The 18,946-nt window shown below is 41.4% G+C and overlaps 1 protein-coding gene across 1 annotated transcript in view; it reads left to right on the top strand.

Annotated features, from left to right (window-relative positions):
- DNAH5 (dynein axonemal heavy chain 5) overlaps positions 1-18,946 on the top strand; it is a 305,852-nt gene that overhangs the window by 238,721 nt on the left and 48,185 nt on the right. The window contains exons 64-69 of the mRNA XM_090049841.1: positions 3,909-4,225; positions 6,856-7,011; positions 7,492-7,674; positions 16,024-16,267; positions 17,051-17,165; positions 17,604-17,794. Coding sequence (XP_089905967.1) covers positions 3,909-4,225; positions 6,856-7,011; positions 7,492-7,674; positions 16,024-16,267; positions 17,051-17,165; positions 17,604-17,794 — 1,206 coding nt within the window. The remainder of the gene's footprint in view (positions 1-3,908; positions 4,226-6,855; positions 7,012-7,491; positions 7,675-16,023; positions 16,268-17,050; positions 17,166-17,603; positions 17,795-18,946) is intronic.

Raw genomic sequence — 18,946 nt, 5'->3', positions numbered from 1 at the left:
TCCAGGGGCGAGTCCAAAGTTGGCTCGGTGCGCACAACCCCTGGTACCGGAGGCGCTCCGTCGCTGAATTCCGGGGTAGTCCTCGAGAAGCCCCACGTTGGGCGCCAATTATTGATGTAAAAATCGCGGTTCATTTCTCGGGAGGCGAAAAAAACCTTTAGCCACAGACACACTCTATTAGCAACACAAAAGGTATATATTTGCAAATAGGGTCAGAGAGAGAGACAAAAGATCAAACACTCTGCTGCCCCCGAGGGAAACTGCCCAGCTGGCTTTATCCCCTCTCTCCTGACCACGTGTGCAGAAGGAGGAACTTTTACAACTCATTTCCGATTCATACAAATATGTATGTGAATACGTCAAATCATACGTCGCATGTGTATTATAATTAACTACTTAAGTATGCGGGGCGGATAGGCTTATATGTATTAGCTTATTGCGCATGGTTAGAAAGTATCTGAGGTTACAAGAGTTCAGATTTTCCTTGCTTCAAGGCTAGAATTGCAATTTACTCTTATCTGCATGAGAAAAGCTGAGGAGTATATGCTTTACTGTAACAAAGAAATAGTAACTTTGCAAAACAAAGAGAGAGTGATACCTTAATACAAAGAGCTCTCAGTAGCTCTTCCAGTTCTCTCACCAGGGAGGGCTGACAGCTGCGCTGTTTTAACAAGACTTATTGATAATACATTTTTAATAATATTTCTAACACTGTTTCCTTGAGTTTCTTCTTTGAATTGTGGAGGCCTTGTTCTCTGATGCTGGCTGAGCCTTCTTCCAAGTTCCCTCCTGGGGTCTTGTAGTAGGCCCATGCCTGTGAACTCATTGCAGAAAGTCTTATAACAGAAGGGGGAATTTTCTTCCTCAGCACCTTTACAATATAAAATGTTGCAGAACCCTCCCTCCTCCTTGTTAACATTTGTGTGATGCTGCTGAGGCCTTACACACCACCCACCCACCCATCTGCCCGTGGACTATTCTTCATGTTTATGACATGGAATGTATAGTTCAGGAAGGTTTTCAGTATTGAAGGAAGTCCTGAAACTCCAAAGTTGACTTTTTCCCTAAGCTTTATGGCCAGCAAAAATTTGACACTTGCTACATGTAAGGGATAATGCATAGTAGGTAGGCCTTACCTGGGCCTTGTGCCCCCCCCAGACCAAAAGACCCAGCCATCACTCACTCACTCCCCCTCCCCGCCCCCAGTCACTTGATAGTAGTAATACTGAGGGAAATGTGAAGGGTGTATTAAAGGGACAGTTTGAGCATAGTGAATGGGGCTGCTTAACAGTTTTTCCAATGTCCCTGTTTGCTGGTAATTTCTGTAATGTCTTTAGAAAAAAATGTATTCACCACTTGAGTACCAATGGCATTGCTGATTAAAACAAAATTGTGTACATTGTTTAAGCTGTATTATGATTTTATTGAATTTACTGGGGGGGGGATGAGGAACAAACATCATTGATTTGTAATTGTGCTGCTTGATTTTAGGGTGTGGACCTGGGAGTGGGGGAGTGGTTTGGAGCGGTCTGCCAGGAAAGGGTGGGGGAGGGCAGAGGGCCACAGTTTTCCAGGCAGCACATGAAAAGCTGCTCAGGGCCCCAGATGCCTGAGACCCAGTTTTGCCTATCATGGAAAACGTCACACATTTTAGGGAGCAAAAATGAAACATTCATTAGGAAAAGGCGGGTGTAGTGCATTTTTTGTACAAAATAAAGGTGTAGTTGAAAAATGAATTTAAATAATAAGCACCGAATAATTTAAATAATAAATTAAAATAATAATAACAGAAATAATATACAAAGCAGGGATTTTTCCTCCCTCCAGCACCTTTACAATATAAAATAAAAATATATTTATACAGAAATATATAAAGACAAAAACAAATAAAATGTAAACAATTGTAAAAAAAAAAAAACTACTATAAAATAGTACAATGAAAAATATATAAAAACTATACAGCTCTGGACAGGGATGAAATTTTTCTTTACGGTTCTTTTTTTTTGTTAATTGATGCTTGTCCCTGTCTGTCCCTGGAGATTTCTGCCCATGAAAATTTTTCTGCAGGGAGAAAGGAGAAGAGGAGAGGGGGTTTTGGAGCACAGTCAAAAATACAGACTCTTGGCCCCCCAACCCTCCCTCCCAAGGTCTTTGGAGCATATTACTTAAATATGATCGATGATGCGACATATACTGGCCAGTGGGTCTGGCAGCCAACGTCCTGCTTTCAGTGTGGTTCTGAAATGGAATGTAAAGTCCAGAACATTTGCAGTATTGAAGGAAGTCATGTAGCCACTGACTGCAAAGTTTCAAATCAGTTGCAAAACACTTACCTGTCCAGGGATCCTGCTGGTGCTGTCCTTGGGGGGGAATGGGTGGAGTGGAGGTAGGTGGAGGGTACATGGGGGGTGGGTGCAGGAGGACTATAGGTGGGGGGAGGACAAATTAAGAGTGCGTAGTATACTACTTGGGGTTCCAGTTGGGTTATATAATAACCCTCCTCTAGGGGTACATAACCATCTTCTGCCATTCTATAGCTACAGCTCACCTGTCTGTGGCCTGTGTGTGTGAGGGAAGGGAGAGTAATGAGTGAAAGAACAAAAACAAAAAACCAACAACCCACAGTGGCCCCTACTGGGTAGAGGAAGGAGCACAACACCACCTGGTGGTGAAGGGGATTAATTACAAGTCTTTGAGTCAATGGCTGTGTGCACGAAACAGGTCCGTAGCTGGGCAGCTTAACTATAGAGCGCTGCAAAATAATGCATCTCTGGGTAGTGTTAGTTTAAGGTGCTAAACAGACTTTAGAGCAGTGGGAAATCCCATATCATGCAAACACAAATGCTGTTGCATCAGCATAAATGGGAAAAATCGTGTCATCTACACGCACCCTTAATTGCCAAACTCAGGATTATAAATTTACTTCAGGACTTACTCCACTCTTGGTAAAAAGCACTATAAAGCAAGGCAGACTTAGTACAAGTACAAAATATATGATAGAGTGTATAAGATAGTAACTCAACACTTTGTCATCCCTGCTGAGGAAGGTGAGGGAGTATAGTATTGCTAAGGTTTGTAGGCAGTAGCAGCTGACAAGATAACAATGATTCTTAAAAGGGCAGCAAAGTTATCACAGCTAAAGTTGTGTGAAGTCTTGTTCCTGAAGCAGAGAGAGATCATGGATATGAATGTAATCTCCCCATGCCTGTAATGTTTATTTGTTTTTGGATACAGTGTTTTTGTATTATTCACTAATCAGTTATATAAGTAAAGTTACAGTAAGTAACATTTCAGGTATAATTTAAAATGCTTAATTTTTGCAGTGATGAAAATTTCTTCTAAGGTATAACAAAATGTAAAGAATAAGTTAATTTGCAAGTTTAGAAATATTTTTATTTATGAAACCTATACATCATAGTTTTTATTTTTAGTGTTGACCATTGAAACAATTTGTTACAGATAATTATCACAGCATTAATAGTAATTAATTGATTAATATTAAAAGCATAACCATAGAAATATAATAATAAAACAGTGAAATATCTAATCACAAATATTTGTTATAGCATTAATATTAGTTAATAGATATTAAAACATAAGCATGCATTTGAAAATGGTTACCTCTTCCTGTTTCTCATAGTTGTAAAATGATAGTGTTTTAATATGCTGGATAGCTGTGTCTTGGGGCAGTACTGTTTTTAAATTTGTGTTGTATGATGACCCATCTCATTTTGTTTTCCTAGAATTTCTACTGGTAGGAGGAAATAAATATAGCAATGGTTAACAGGAAATTGTTTAATTCTCATTGAGCCTTTTAAACTATCAACATTCTTTGTCTAAGAACGGACAAATCTCCTTCGAGAATTCAGTGTTGGTAGTGTTTTGATTTTCTTCTATGCTTATTTTAGGGGATGTGTTACTGGCTACAGCTTTCCTATCCTACTGTGGTCCTTTTAATCAACAGTTTCGCAACCTGTTACTAAATGAGTGGCAAAAGGAAATGAAAACCAGGAAAATCCCGTTTGGCAATATCCTCAACCTTACAGGGATGTTAATTGATGCTCCAACTGTCAGCGAATGGAATCTACAAGGATTGCCAAATGATGACTTGTCCATACAGAATGGAATTATTGTAACTAAAGCAGCTCGATATCCTTTGTTAATTGATCCACAAACTCAGGGCAAAATCTGGATTAGGAATAAGGAAGCCAAGAATGAACTTCAGGTAAATTGGAAGCACCTGTTACTTTTAGAACAATAAGCCTGTGTAGGACTTCAGGAGGTCATCTAGTCCAACCCCTGCTCAGGGCAAGTTAGTCCCTGTCTAAATGATTCTAAACAAGTGTTGACTCTTTAGTTAGTCTTACTTAGCTGTCAAAATATTTGGCTAGATAATGGGTTTATCATACTTTTTGCCTAATCTGATGTATTCTGCCACCATAACTTAACTATGTTTAGGACTGAATGGGTGTATCTGAATGTTCATTAACATTCCACAATTATGGCGCATTAAGCTTAGTACCTGTAATAACAGATACTATCTTAATGTACTGTAATCAATGCTACTGTGCTGTAGTAGCACCAGTGCACACTTTTGTGGCACAAATGCACAGTAAACTAATTTTACTGCGCATTAACACACTTTTTGCCTGCTGTGCTAATGCACAGTAGAATTAGTCTACTGTGCTTCTACCATCTTGTTTAGGTGTACCCAGTGGGATCTAAATTCTCCCTGGGAGTTCTGAATTCTGGTAAGTTCTCAGTGACAAAAGTTGTGTTTCCAGTGTACTTACTCAAAGTAGAAGCCAGTTTGAAAAAAAAATGGTCATTAGTGTTAAGATAACAGGCCTCTGCTAAAGGATGTGGGGAACCTACCTAATCCTGCTGGATGCTATGAAAGAAAGTTTGCAGGCTGTTCTAAAGGTTACCTCATATCAACATATTAAGAAAGGCAGCAAACAGCAATGTTATTCAGTAGCCTTTTGAAGATTAAGTGAACAGTTAATACATTTTTGTTTTACCTTCTCAGCCCTACGCAGGGGCTGATGTCCCCTTCTTTACAAACATAGGATGGCCCAAGCCCCAAAGAACTTATGGTACCTTAGTGTAAGACAAGAATCTACGTAGAATAGATGAAAAAAATAGAAAAGGGAGAATATTGCCAGGAAGAGAAATGTGAAGTGGGATGTGTGAAGGAGAGTAATGAACAGAGTTTTTTGTTCTCCATGGAAAAATGCGGTAAAACCCTGATTTGCTCAATTTTAGGAGAAAAGTGCAGGAAAAAATGGGTTTCCCTTTGCAGGCTGCAGAGTTTCAGCCTACAAGGTGCTGGGGGGAACAGGTGGAGGGCATTCAGGTAGGTGGCACCATGTGCTACATGGCTGCCTGGTAGCCTGGAGAGCAGCTCCCAAAGGTAAGTCTGGTATGGGGATAGGGGGAGAAATTGAGGCCCCCATAGTGAGGGAGGGAGTTGGGTAGGGCTGGGGCTGTTGCCCAGATTGGGTGCTGTGTAGGGCTTGGGGCCTAGGGCCAGAATGCACTGCTGTAGGGTCCCAGGCAGGGAGAGCCATGGTGGTGGTACTGAGCTTCCCCGCTCGGCCCTGCTCTGACCTCCCAGGATGGGTCCCACCCACTGGGCCACAGAGGACCCTGGGGGATGGCAACAGGGCAGGGAGCCTGAGCCTGCAGTGGGTAGCCTGCACCTGTCTCCTGCCATGGGTTCAATACCAGCTGTGCTGTCTGTGGGGTAGGGGAAGCTGGGCTCTGTGCTCTGCTTCACTGCAGCAGCTGCCACCTCTTTGCAAGCAGCAGCCAGGGCTTGGGTGCTGGTGGGGGGCATGGGGCTGTGGACCTGGGTCCCTGGCCTTATAGCCCTGGCAGCTGGGGGCCCCCTCTGGCAGGGTTGATGGGGATGGGGGGCTGCAGGTGGGCTATGAGGGGGCACTAGCAGGGCTGGAGGGCTGTGGATCTGGAGTGAGCTGCAATGGTATGGGCTGGGCACTGGCATATCAGGGCTGCTGAGCACCACAAAACAGTGGTTGTGGTTGGGGGAAGCAGTCGCATCTGGACCCATGCCTTGTTGAGAAAAGGGGGCAGGGGGAGCTCTGATTTTCCATGATAAAAAACATAAAATCAAATGCAAAAATGTATGGGTATTTAGAATTCATTTTATTATAATGATTAAGACACTGGTGGGCTTCCAAATTGCTTTAAAATTGTAAATACATCAATAAAGCATTGTGTTCAACTGATACCTATATATATAGTGGCATTTCATTTTAATCGTGGGAAAACACTGGATTTTGGGGGGTTTTAATCAGAGAATTTGCAACTTTTAAACAGAGAAAAGCAAGATCCCTGGTAATGAAGTAGCTGTCAAGATGTTTAAGGAGAGCTCCTTCTGAGCATAATTGATGTACAGTAACTGATACCTGAAGTCTTTGGTTCTCATGTTTTCATAACGATTGCATCAAAACTTGTACTTCACCAAAAGCACAGCTAGTCACATTAAGAAAGTGTTACTGAATTGATTTAGGTAGGCACGAAAAGTTACTACCATATGGTCTCCGATGTGAAAAATGCTTCTTTTAGACAAAGTTAATATCAAAGGCAAAGTGCTGTTGCATGTTACAATTAGCATGCTACAGTTAGCCCCTATTGATGCCTCCAGTGGAAACAGTTATGCTAGTGCTCAGCTGCTCTGGAGATCATCCTTTTTTTTTAATTCTGATATTCTGCTAATGCCTCCTTTAGTAACATAATGTAGTAGCAAATGTGCCAAAAGAGTATTGTCTAAAAACTAGTGCAGGTCACTAAATATAATATAATGAACTGGCTCTGTGGTGACATTTTTAGGTCACATCACTGAATCACAAGTACTTCAGAAACCACTTAGAAGACAGCCTGTCTCTTGGAAGGCCACTGCTGATTGAAGATGTTGGGGAAGAGCTTGATCCAGCATTAGATAATATTTTGGAGAAAAACTTCATCAAAACAGGTTCCACATACAAGGTAAAAGGTGTCTGCAGTGGAAACCTGTAAAAGAATGCTGTCTAGTGCTAAAATACTGCTACTTCTGAGCAGCTCTGATGGTCACAAATCCAAACACAAGTCTATCTAAGATGCTAAGCCTGTATATTTCCCCTTCTATTAGCCTGGGATGCTATCATTATATATGAAAAAAAATCCCCCATTCCTGTTCTCCTGTTCTGCTGTTGTGCAATGTTGCACGCATAATTAGTCAGCAGTTACCCAAAATCAGACAAGTTGTGAATGAGTACCTAGAAATATTGCTGGGATGTTGCCTTTGCATCATTCTTTAATTAGTGTTAGTTTTAATTGTTACTCAGTATCATAGGATAGGAAAAAGGTTAATATGGAACATTTTTAAACATCTATCAAGAATATGGTCATTGCTATTAGCATATGCCAGAGGGGATTGGGGATTGTAAGCTTAAATATTTGGGACATAATATTGTTATTCCCATTAAGGTAAAAGTTGGTGATAAAGAAACAGATATCATGAATGGCTTCAGACTTTACATCACCACCAAGCTACCAAATCCAGCATACACTCCTGAAATAAGTGCTCGCACCTCCATCATTGATTTTACAGTGACTATGAAAGGTCTTGAAGATCAACTCCTGGGCCAAGTCATTCTCATGGAGAAACAGGTAGGACAAAATCGCTTATGTTAATTTCTAGGAGTTTTAAATTGTCATATTTTTGAATGCACGTGGAGTGGCAAGATTCACCTGGACTTTAATCAATTTATTCCTTTCTTCCTTCCTAGAGGCTGTCTCAGCACCCGTGGTTATGCACATCTTTGATGTAACATATATCGGATAGTTCTTCCAAACATTATCAAGATGATAAGACACAGTTATCACATTTCAGTAAAAATACTCTTAGCTCTTGGACTCTTTTTTCCATCGTTTTTAGGGCTAGGTTGTTTTTTGTCTCAAACTTGTAGAAACTAGAGCTAGGAAGTATGCAGAACATTCTACTGGTTATATTCCAGCACATGGTAAAGAGTTGACTTTTAGATTTAAAACTGGGTGTCCATGGTCAGACTACTCCTATACTTGCTAGTGTTAAAGGAAAATATCTTCATTTAGTTTGCCTCTGTTTTGACAGAATCTTAGGCAACACAGCACCTTGCAGTTTAGCCTGTACAATTCAGCTATAGAAAGCTTTCATATCACATTCTAAAAATAGCTTTCTCTGGGACTGTATTTGGTTTTTCTCTGTCTATGCCTGTAATTCTTGAATAAAGAGGGGGATATAGAATCCCATGTTTGGTTGTTCTGTGGGGGCTGCCCAATGGCGACCATCACAGCTAAGGCAATGTTGGTTTGCTTGGCCTCTTACCTCAGAAGATCAACATTACGGTGGAGGCATTCATTGCCCAGTCTGTTATACATTTTTTTAACTGGTTCGCCCGTGGCTTACATAGATGCAGGCCAAGGTGGGCTACTGCTTGGGTGCAACCCAACAGAAATGGGGAGGGAATCCATTTAAGATTCAGCCCTAAGACTGTGGAAATGAAGGAGGCATTTCGTGAGTAATGCTAAGCTCAGGTATTAGGATCCCTGATTAGGAACTGGGGAATTTAATTGGTGAGGCATACTAAAAACAGGTTATAGTTGCTTCCACTTGAGGTAAAAGAACTAGGGAAGGCCTCCTAAGATAATGGAAAACTAAGCAGCTGGAGCTCATGAGTGGCTGGAAGGAAATCCTAGGGACAGACAAGCTCAGGGCTGAAATTTTAGCAGATGTTCATTTTATATTGAGTTACTTTTAAAGCTAAACACCAAGGAGGGGTCTGTAGAGTTTGCTGAAGCTTTCAAAGGCATTCAGTCTTTCAGTTTTATTATATCTGCCAATGGTTGAATTGTCTTTCTGAATCTCCCTTTCTCCTGTCCAGTGATAAGCCGTTCTAACTTGCTAATTATATTCACTCTATGCATAATTAAGGGGAAAAAATCTCATTAGTTCTTGCTCCTGAGTTTACTACACACACCAGTAAACCAAATATACAAGTAAAGCTACTTGCATATTATCCTTACTACAGCTTTCCCAAACTTGATATTTTGACTGGAAATAACCTCTCTATATGTAAAAGATTTGCTTTGGAAAGAACCTTGTTTCAAGGTTCATTGGATATTGCCCACAACTTAGCTGTTAAAAATATTAAATTACTTCAATTCTAATTACATCTTGATCATTTTACCAATTGCATATTTTTTAGATTTTTTTGTGAGGTAAATGTTGGTTTTATCAAAAAGTATTAATCTCTTAAATTGGTTTCTGCAAAACATAGAAATCTCAAATGTGCTCAGATTGATTTCTCAGCAGTGTTACTTCTAGGGTGTAGACAGAAGTGACAATTTTTGCCTGATCTTGCCATAAAGTGGTCAATAGCCATGACCAAACGCAGGTGCACAGCTTCAGACCGCTTCAAAAAATGACCGATAAGGTGAAAAACTGAACCTCATTGCATGAGGGGTCAGATGAAACTGTTTAAAAAAAAATGGCATCTTCTGTAACTTGTTTGCACTGCCTCCCAGCCTGTTGCTGCTTTCAGAATGGGAGTGGGGAAAAGGAGTGGAGGGAGTTCAGGCTCGGGTTTTTCAAACCCATACTGGAGGGTGGAGTGGGTGTATTGGAGCTCCCCAGAGGGGTGTGTGTGTGTGTGTGGGGGGGGGGCTCCAATTCACCTACCCCACCTCCAGCACTAGCTGGGAAACCCCATAATGAGCTCCCTGTGCTCCCTTCTCCCGTCCCCATTCTGAAAATTTTGCAGCCTCACAGGGAGGGAGGGGCCATTGTTAGGGGAAACGAGGTACTGCCTTGCAGCCAGCAGCTAGATTCCACTCTGCCCCCCTCTGCATCCCTGGAACCAACATGAACTTCTGTTTAGTCCAGAGGATTGTTGTAACTCAGAATATTTCCTGCAAAATATTCTGAGGTACAGCAGGAAGCTGTACTTCTGTCTGTGCCCTTAGGATAGGGACAGACTGTGGCAGAAGGCCACCTGTTTCTCCCCAGAAACTCTGATGTGACAATTTGGTTAGTATAGGCCCTGCAGAGGGTACACACCTTACCCTATCTCTTTAGGTAACCTGAGCTGAGCTGGATACATTCCTGAGGCAGGGGGGAAAACTGCTCCCTCTGCCAACGTGACTGGCATCACATACCTGGGTGAGGGGCTTGGGCTCCCTGGTGGCCAGAGGCTACCAGTTTGCCCAGCAATGAGTGATGCATTTCAAATTGGTTGGCTGACAGCCAACAGGTGTTGGCCTCCATTGAACCAGGTAAATGAGGTCATAAGAGCTATATAAATTAAGGACTGCCTAGGAGGAAGGGGCAGCAGCCATGAGGGAAACTCGGAGAGAGAGAGAGAGAGAGAGAAGAGCTGGACCATCTGAAACTTGCTTGCGCTCTCTCTTTCTCTCTCAAAACTCATGTTTAAGGAACTGGCTGCCTCCAGAGGGAATCTCCACCTGCCTCTGGATGATACTTGTAAGTAAGCTACCTGAGATCTAACTAGATATATAGCTTGCAGTAACTCAGATGTGTGATTAAAGGTTACTCCAGCCACCCTGTTTGCAGGATTTCTCTGATACTACTCAACTCTGTACCCTATTCCAACTCTACTCCTTGTAACCAATAAAGTTCTCTCTTGTACCTAGCATGGGAGACTTATTGGGAGTGGGTCTAGATTATGCCTTGGGGTCCCCTTGGTTCAGCTGACTAAGGGAGACTACTACTTGTGCTTCCAACTGAGGGAAACACCCCACGTTCTTGAAGTGAGTCAAATACCCTTGAGGGCTACTAGGCTTGTGTTTCCCAGGGGGCGCAGAGCCCGAATCAAGCCCATCCCTGAGTGGTGACAGTTTTATCCCCAGGCTAGCAGGTGTGCTTCAGGAAGGAGGTTGGCCAGATGTGAGGCACCCCTAGGGAGGCACTTGGAGCCTGAAAAGTGGTCTGGTGCAGTGAGGTGGGTGGCTCAATGCAGGAGCACCCCCTACTGGCCCACCACACTTCTCATTAGAAAAGTATGAGCCTGAATTGATTTACTGTTTGCAGGTTAGTTTAAGCTATTCAGCTTAAAGTGATTAGTAACTGGACAGACATTCTCTGTTAAATCAGGAAATGCAGAAACCTTGGAGGGAGTCTCTCTTCCCACCCCTTTTAGCAGTGGCTCAAGCCAGAAGCTGGAGGGTACTAGAGCGTGCCTGCCAGCCACTGCTAAAAGGGGTGGGAAGAGAGACTCCCTCTAAGGTTCTCGCCCTCCCTGCTGGAGTGGAGAGGTTGTGGCCAGGCACCAGCTAAACACATAGCATGCCAGCCACCAACCTGGGGCTGGAGGGGGGAAGCTGCTGCCAGATTGAGGAGTGGGGATGGGGGGGAAAAGTCCTTTTTCTGAAGCATGCAAGTATTGAACACAGCAGTTTGCAAAGCATACAGCAGGGACCTACCAAAAATCTTCGCCTAAGCTAAGATACAGCCCAGTAAAACACTGCATACAGAACTTAGTCTAACTTAAAATGTAAAGCAGGAAGACAAGTGAAAACCTTGCATATGCCTTACTAAACCCAGGCATTCAGAAAGACTTTGTTTAAATCTTACAGGTTCTGCTTTATAATGTAAATGTAGCTCTCTCCATTCTTAGGTATGCAACTTCCATCTAGAAGCTGTCTGCAACTTCCCTTAACTCCATCTCCAGCACATGTGTGATGGTTGTCAGGTCTTTGCTAACGCTTCTGACCTCTCAGTCTGGTCCTGCAGGTCTTAGCTCTAGGCTTACAGGTGCAGGTCTTGGATCTGCACACAGGGAACTAGCTTGCTTCTCTCCCCCACTCTGGTACCACTGTGGAATTAATCCTTTCCCTGGCTGCAGGTAAGCTAGACAGAGGGATGAATTAACTCCATCTCTGCCCAGCTGCAGGAAAACTGTGGTGGTGTGGCAGGGGTTGGTAAACCCCAGCTGCAGTCCACAGGGTTTGCTAGCTGGGGTGGTGGGAGAAGGGATGGAGGGAAGAATTTGCCCCAGGAGCCATGGCAGGCCAGCATCTGGCTGTCCTACTCCTGCTCTGGCTAGAGAGCAGACTGGAGGGGCCAACCCAGCTCTCTGCAGCAGAGCTCAGCCCAGAGAGCATGCCAGGATGCTGGGGGTCTCTGATTTAACTTAAACCAGCAAGGGGGCTGGGACAGACCTTGCATAAACCGGCTTGAGCCAAATCAGTTAAGTCTGATACTGCATTCAACCAGGCTTATCTCAAACCGGTTCTGGCTATTTTCAAACTGGTTTATGTGCACTGAATCGGGTTTAAACCAGTTTCCGATCACTTAAACCAGTTTGTGTGTAACTTCTGTCCCTAGCCTTAATAATCTATCCCTTTAATTTCATCCTTTTCACCAGACCTGAAGTTTTCATATTCCACAGATTTTTCTCCTCCTCCTTTAGTCACATTAGGCATTCTTGGCTTCATTGCCAGATGTTCATCAAGATCTCAAAAACAAGTACTCCTTGCTCTGGGTGATTCTCATTATTTGAGGTATTGCTGCATTATTCTTCAACAGAAATCTACCAAATTGGCCCTGCTGATGCAAGTTTCTGTTTCATTGTAGTATGGAGAGAAGGATGAGCCATCAAACTGAAGTTCGACATTTTTTTTAGTTCCTTTGGGTAACCAGAGATGAAACTTGGCAGTTTTGTGCCCTGGGAAGCAATGATGCACAGGGAAGTGGCTGCAGCAGGGTTGCTGGCAGGGGTGACAACACCTGGCTGGCAGCAGCAGTGAATGAGATTTCTGAGCCCCAGCACCCCTCCCACCCCAAGCTAGTGCCTGGGGTAAGTGCCTTACTTATGCTGCTGCATAAAACAGACCTTTTCTGTTGAACTTTGTAGTTTTGGTTTTCCTAGTAGACAATTGGGTAGAACTAACATATTACTCTTGGAGTTACTGATCCTGATTACAAATGCCTTATGTTTTTTGTGGTTGTTGTTGCTTGTCTGCATATTTAGGAAAGAACAACTAAAGCAAAATATAACGTGAAGTCTGTAGATCTATTACTTCAATTATGTTGGACATATTTAAATATTACTTCATCTAAACTTTGACAAATGAGATCACCCAGGGGCAGTTAATATCCTTTTTCTTGTCCTGGTGCTTTCTGTATTAATTAAAATACACGCAGTCCTGGATTATTGCAGGACATGATGGGTTTTTTTGTGAAAATTCATTACTTAATTTTTGAAATAGTTTGGACTTCTGTGCTGTTCTAAGTCAGCAGTTAATGTTTTCTTTTTCTGTATGATCCAACTGATGGAATACATTATTACAAATACTACACCATTTTTATTGGGGGAAATGGGAACTGAAAGCCAGTAACTCAAATATTTCAAGTAGGGCAACTTAACTTCCTGAGTTAACTATACTTCCTTCTCGGCAGGAAAATATGAGCCTTCCTAGTGATACAGAATAATGTCCAGTTTGTTAGATGAACTAGTTTGTTGAATGTAACTGGGAGAAGAGATGCTGTATACTTGTCTTCAGTGTGTTGATTATTATTATAATTGTACTTTCTAGAAATTTAGTGGTAAAAGTTTGCTGGGTATCATAAGTAACCATAACAATAGCTGAATAACATAGCTCAAATCACATTTTTGTACTGCTGCTGTTCACATTATCTACAATTTGAGGTTCTATTGAAACAAGTAAATACACTTTAAACAGAACTGCTTGAAAGTAGTCTCATGTGTATCTTTTAAACAAAGATACCTGACTGATACCTGCTTGAGCTGCCCTGTCTCCTGGTAGTACAGATATTTAAAAATCCTCCCTTTTCTGAGGGAGAATTTTAAACTTTGTATAAGGGAGAGACTAATGCAGGCAGCTGAATCTATGCAAGGTTTTCAGTTCAGCTGAGCAAAGGTGTATGTATCAGAGCACCTCTGATTTAAAGGATGTCCTGGAGCAATAACTATAGAATTACTTACCTGCTTATTTCAGCTGCCTTTTAAATCATAGGCGCCCGGCTGATGTTTCACTTGAGACATAATTAACCAGCTTCTCATATCTTAAATAATAACCTGGCCACATGTTAATGCAATTAGTGGTGCAATAAAGTGGAAATCAGCCACAAAATGATTCCACAACATATTCCAAAATAATATTGCAAAATAATTATTCCAATCATTTTGTGGCTGCTTTCCATCGTGCCTTAATTGAACATGTGGAAGGGTCCCCCACATGCAGCCTGATGACAACTGCATGGTTGGGCTCTGGGACCAGTCCCAATGCAGTCCTGAGGCTGAGACCCACAATCGGTTGATTGTCAATCAGAAGGGTGTCTAAAATATCTATGGTGGTTTTATTGGTGATTACACATTGAATTTTATTAATAGATGTTAAGAATCATGAACCAAAAAGTTGACAAAGCCATAAGGGAAATACAGAGTACTCGAGTGAGAGGCTGACATAAGAGGGACAGGGGTGAGGAGGAGAACACAACTAGGTTACAGAAAATAGTGTTAGCCAACTAAGCCTGGGTGTAGGGGGAGGAGGTGGTGGGAAGGGGAGGGAGGAGGGTCGCGACGCTGAGAGAGAAAGAAGATAGATGCGCACAAACCCGTACAATGGTCCACAATGGTGGAGGGGGGTAGGTTGAAGAAAGCTTCTCAGTCTAGAATCTTATCATGGGGGTCCTCTTTGGGTGGAGTGGAGTGGTCCGTCATTGAATATTCCTCTCGGAGTCCATCAGGTGCAGAGTGGGGTTCAGGCGGTCCCCTTTGGGTCCAGTCTGGCGATGGTTGGTCTGGCGGGGTCGGTGTACTGGCAGTGGCTTGTGACGTGCTCGACATAGATGTCACAGTACCAAGGGATGGTGTCAGACACCATGAGGCAGTGCATCAGCTTGGCACAGTGGCAGGAGATGTGGCAGGCATCCAGGATGCTCTCATTGCTGGGGTCCCAGGCTCCAAGCATTATCACGATGAGCACATCAACTGTCATGTCTTAGCTGTGGTCCCTCAGGATGTTGACCAGTGGGGGCATACTTCTGCTTGTGATCCCGGGTGTCGGTGAAATCTTGGCGCTGGTTCTCACATCCTGTAGCTGTACGAGTATGCTTTAACTTGCATCTTACAACGCTAAACTGACTTCATTAAGTGGACAATTATTTAGCATACTGCTTTATCTCCTATTTTCCTTCTGGTCCACAGCTGTGGAGAGGTCAGGAAAGCCTTTGAGTATGAATGCACACTTCATGCTTTACAGTTCTGTCTGTACTGGCCAGTTATTGACTTAATTTATTCCATAATTATGGTAAAAAAATTGAGCAGTGCTTAAAATTCTTGGGATTTAGCCAGATGAAACTATTCATGTTATATAGTAATATATCTAAGGTATGTCTCTGTACTTGTACACAGTTGGAGACAACAGCCTGTTGTCTCACAAAATAGCAGGTCCCATTTTAGAGCAGTTGAATAAAACAAATCGGAATTTTTAAAAAATAATGTTTAAAAAAATAATATTTTACCTAGATGTTCTCTTTCCCCATCTGTTGGACTCGAGCTTAGATGACTTTTCCTCACTAACTGACCCTTCTGCAGCATAGAGCAGGGGTCTTGCAAGGGGGCTACCCTACACAGAAACTTGTTTAAGGATTAGTATTTTATTTAGTGATACACTTGACCTAGCCAAGGTACTCTTTCCTCTCACTACTGGCTCAGTATGAACCCCATCCTAACACACAATTTTTCAACCATTTTTACATGGTAGATAAAACGTTGTTAAAAAGAGGAATAGAAATTGGGTCAAACCAGTTTTCAGAGGCACCAGTATAAATCTGTGTTAGTCTCAATGAGACTGGTGGGATTACTCCCAGGCTTGAACTAGTTCAGCAAGGAAAAATGGTATTTTTTACTGTTTTTATAGCCTTGGTTGTTCAAAGAAAAATGTACTCTTAAGTGCACACTGGCTTATTACATGTTTTGCTTTATTCTGCAACAGGAACTAGAAAAAGAAAGAACAGATCTTATGGAAGATGTGGCTGCCAACAAGAGGAGGATGAAGGAGTTGGAAGATAATCTGCTGTACAGATTGAGCAGCACACAGGGTTCTCTGGTAGAAGATAAGAATTTGATTACAGTATTGAGTAACACTAAAAAGACTGCTGAGGAGGTTACACACAAACTGCAGATTTCTGCTGAGACAGAAATCCAGATCAACTCGGCCCGTGAGGAGTACAGACCTGGTGAGCTATGATTCTGGATCATAATGAAAGATGCATGTTGTAAACATTTAAGGAAAGGAGCCATGATAGAACTGGAGAATTGAAGATGGGAAATTACAAAGGCAAAAGGATTATGTAAAGAGCAGGAAATTGCTTATGTAAGCCTTATTTGGTTCTGCTGGTTTTGTAGCCTTGCTTTTATTTTGGGTTGATATACTTTTCTCAAGGAAGAAAATGTCCCTCCTGGATTGACATGTCTCAGTTGCAAGTCAGCTGATATTTCCCTGCATTTTGAGAAGTGAAGGAAACCTTAATTTTTACAACAATAATTCTGCAGAATGACAAATACCCAGCTGCTTATGGGCTCTTGATTTAGGCCACAAAGCAAAATAAGTTAAAATGGAGTGCATACAGTTCTTGTATATCGGTAATAACTGGACACTGAAGACCTTCATTTGAAAGCTAGAATGGCACTTAAATACAATGTACAATATTTTTTACATGTAAGTGATGATTTGAACAGTTAGATGCAATACTTAGTTGCCCACTGAAGGTAACCATATTGCAGTAAGGGCTTTGCATAACATTTCTTATTTGTAGAAAACATTCTTCTGCTAATGGATAAATGAGAAGAAAATTACATAGTCATAAATCTAATTTAAAATGAATGATACTGCAATTAAAAATTCTTTCCAATCTCAGCATTAACATTGTTGTATGCCCTGTTCTTAATTCAGTTATAGGGTTTTTCCCCTTTTTGCATTCTATGTTTTGAGAACAGCCTTCTTTCTCTTATTCTTTCAGTTGCAACGAGAGGAAGCATCCTGTATTTCCTTATAACAGAGATGAGCATGGTCAATGTCATGTATCAGACTTCACTTCGGCAATTTTTGGGGCTCTTTGACCGTTCCCTCTCTAGGTAACAATCTGAAAGATCAGCTTAAATGTTATCCTTTTTCTCTTCCTCCATATAAAGGTTTCTTTAAAATTGATTCTACAAGTGAGTCCTTTCCACTTGGATTCTTTATTTGAAAAGTGAAATGTAAACTTGAATAGACTTTTTTATTTTTTTTTGTTAGCACACTGAGGTAAAGAGCTGTCCAAAATACTAATATTCTTCTAGCCTTGTCTTCTCCTGAGCGATATTTTTGGTGCATTACTGTTGGGTTCTTCTCTGCAGAGCAAAGTGACCTAGGTTGAGGTGAAGCCACTCATGTATTGACTACATTTCTTTGCCTGCTTTTTTCCTACTGATATATTCTCGCTCGATTTATTCAGAATAGTAAACTAGAGTTTTCTATGAGTCCTCTTTTAATTCTTTCTACAGTAGCTGACCTCCTCTTTCTTTTTTTATCAGGTCTGTCAGGAGCCCCATAACAAGCAAGAGAATTGCTAACATCATTGAACATATGACCTTTGAAGTGTATAAATATGGTGCCCGAGGGCTTTATGAGGAGCACAAGTTTCTATTCACCCTACTACTTACCTTGAAGATAGACATACAGAGAAACAGAGTGAAGCATGAAGAGTTCCTGACACTTATTAAAGGTCAGAACAAGTGTACTATTAGTGACTGGGCAAGAACCTTACTGTGTAAAATTTGAGTCATTCTTCTATGGTCATGTATCTTTCCCAGGATTGACAGTTATTTCTGCATCTGAAAAATCATCTGGATTAAAGAACCTTCAACAAACTCAATTTTTTTAAAGATAATATATTTTGTGTTTTGATTTAGGGCAACAAGGATTTAAAATATGATAATTTAGATATTTGAAGAGTGAGGAGGCTCTCGCCTCTCTGTCAGTAGTTCTCAAAAAATTCCTTAGCACAATTTCAGTCCACTGACATTATGGAAAAAAACTGTAATGCTGCCCTACATGTTAACAAACAAACAAAAATAACATACTTCCATCTTGAAAAAGGATGAGGAGATCCATAGAAGTTCCACAGCAGAAGTGAAATGAAGAATAATGTAAAACAGTTCTTACAGCTATCATAAAAACTTCTCTTGGTATGAGAAGTCATTACAGTTTCAAGCTTATACTATGTGCTATGCCCTTCTACTGCAAAGCCAGGGTAAAGTGTCCTTGCCCTAGCTATGGAAGTAAGACTGATGACAAATTTAACAGCTTTTTTTAAGTTTGTACCTATCATGCTGAAATGGGTATAATTAGGAAAAAAAAGATTGGCTGACAGTTGCTGGAGGCTCTTCTAGGTATCTATAGGTTAAATAAGTTTTCAGGTGTTGAGTTAATCAGTAGAGATGAAGTGAGGTAAGGAAAGCTGCTTTATATAAATGTATTTATTACAAAACTATGAGCTGAAATTTATTTCTCCAAAACTGGGTAGTGGAAAAGTGTGTAGAAGCTGAGGAAGGAAATAGTTTTGGTAGCTCACTTTCTCCTGCCACCTTTGTTTAGTTTGGATTGAACTCCAGGGTCACAAATAACTAGATTTTTTGAGTTTGAAATTTTTTTTTTGAGCTGTAGTAATTATGGACAAAAATTGCTATAAAAACTAGCAGACCAGCTTTTGCTATTTTTTTTACTGGCAACAACTAAGATGTATCACTTCATTTGAGTTGAGGAACTGCCATATTTTTCAAAATTTAGCTTTCCAGAATTTGTTTAATGTATAGTATCATACCAGATTAGGTCAAGGTTTTCCACATTTTACTTAAAAGAGGCTGTCTTTCTTACA

The sequence above is a fragment of the Crocodylus siamensis genome, chromosome 5 (assembly GCF_052110815.1).
Source record: "Crocodylus siamensis isolate JL-2025a chromosome 5, ASM5211081v1, whole genome shotgun sequence".
In the NCBI taxonomy this organism is placed as follows: domain Eukaryota; kingdom Metazoa; phylum Chordata; order Crocodylia; family Crocodylidae; genus Crocodylus; species Crocodylus siamensis.
Note: the sequence above shows the minus strand (reverse complement) of the source record. Positions and strands in the feature narration are given on the sequence as shown.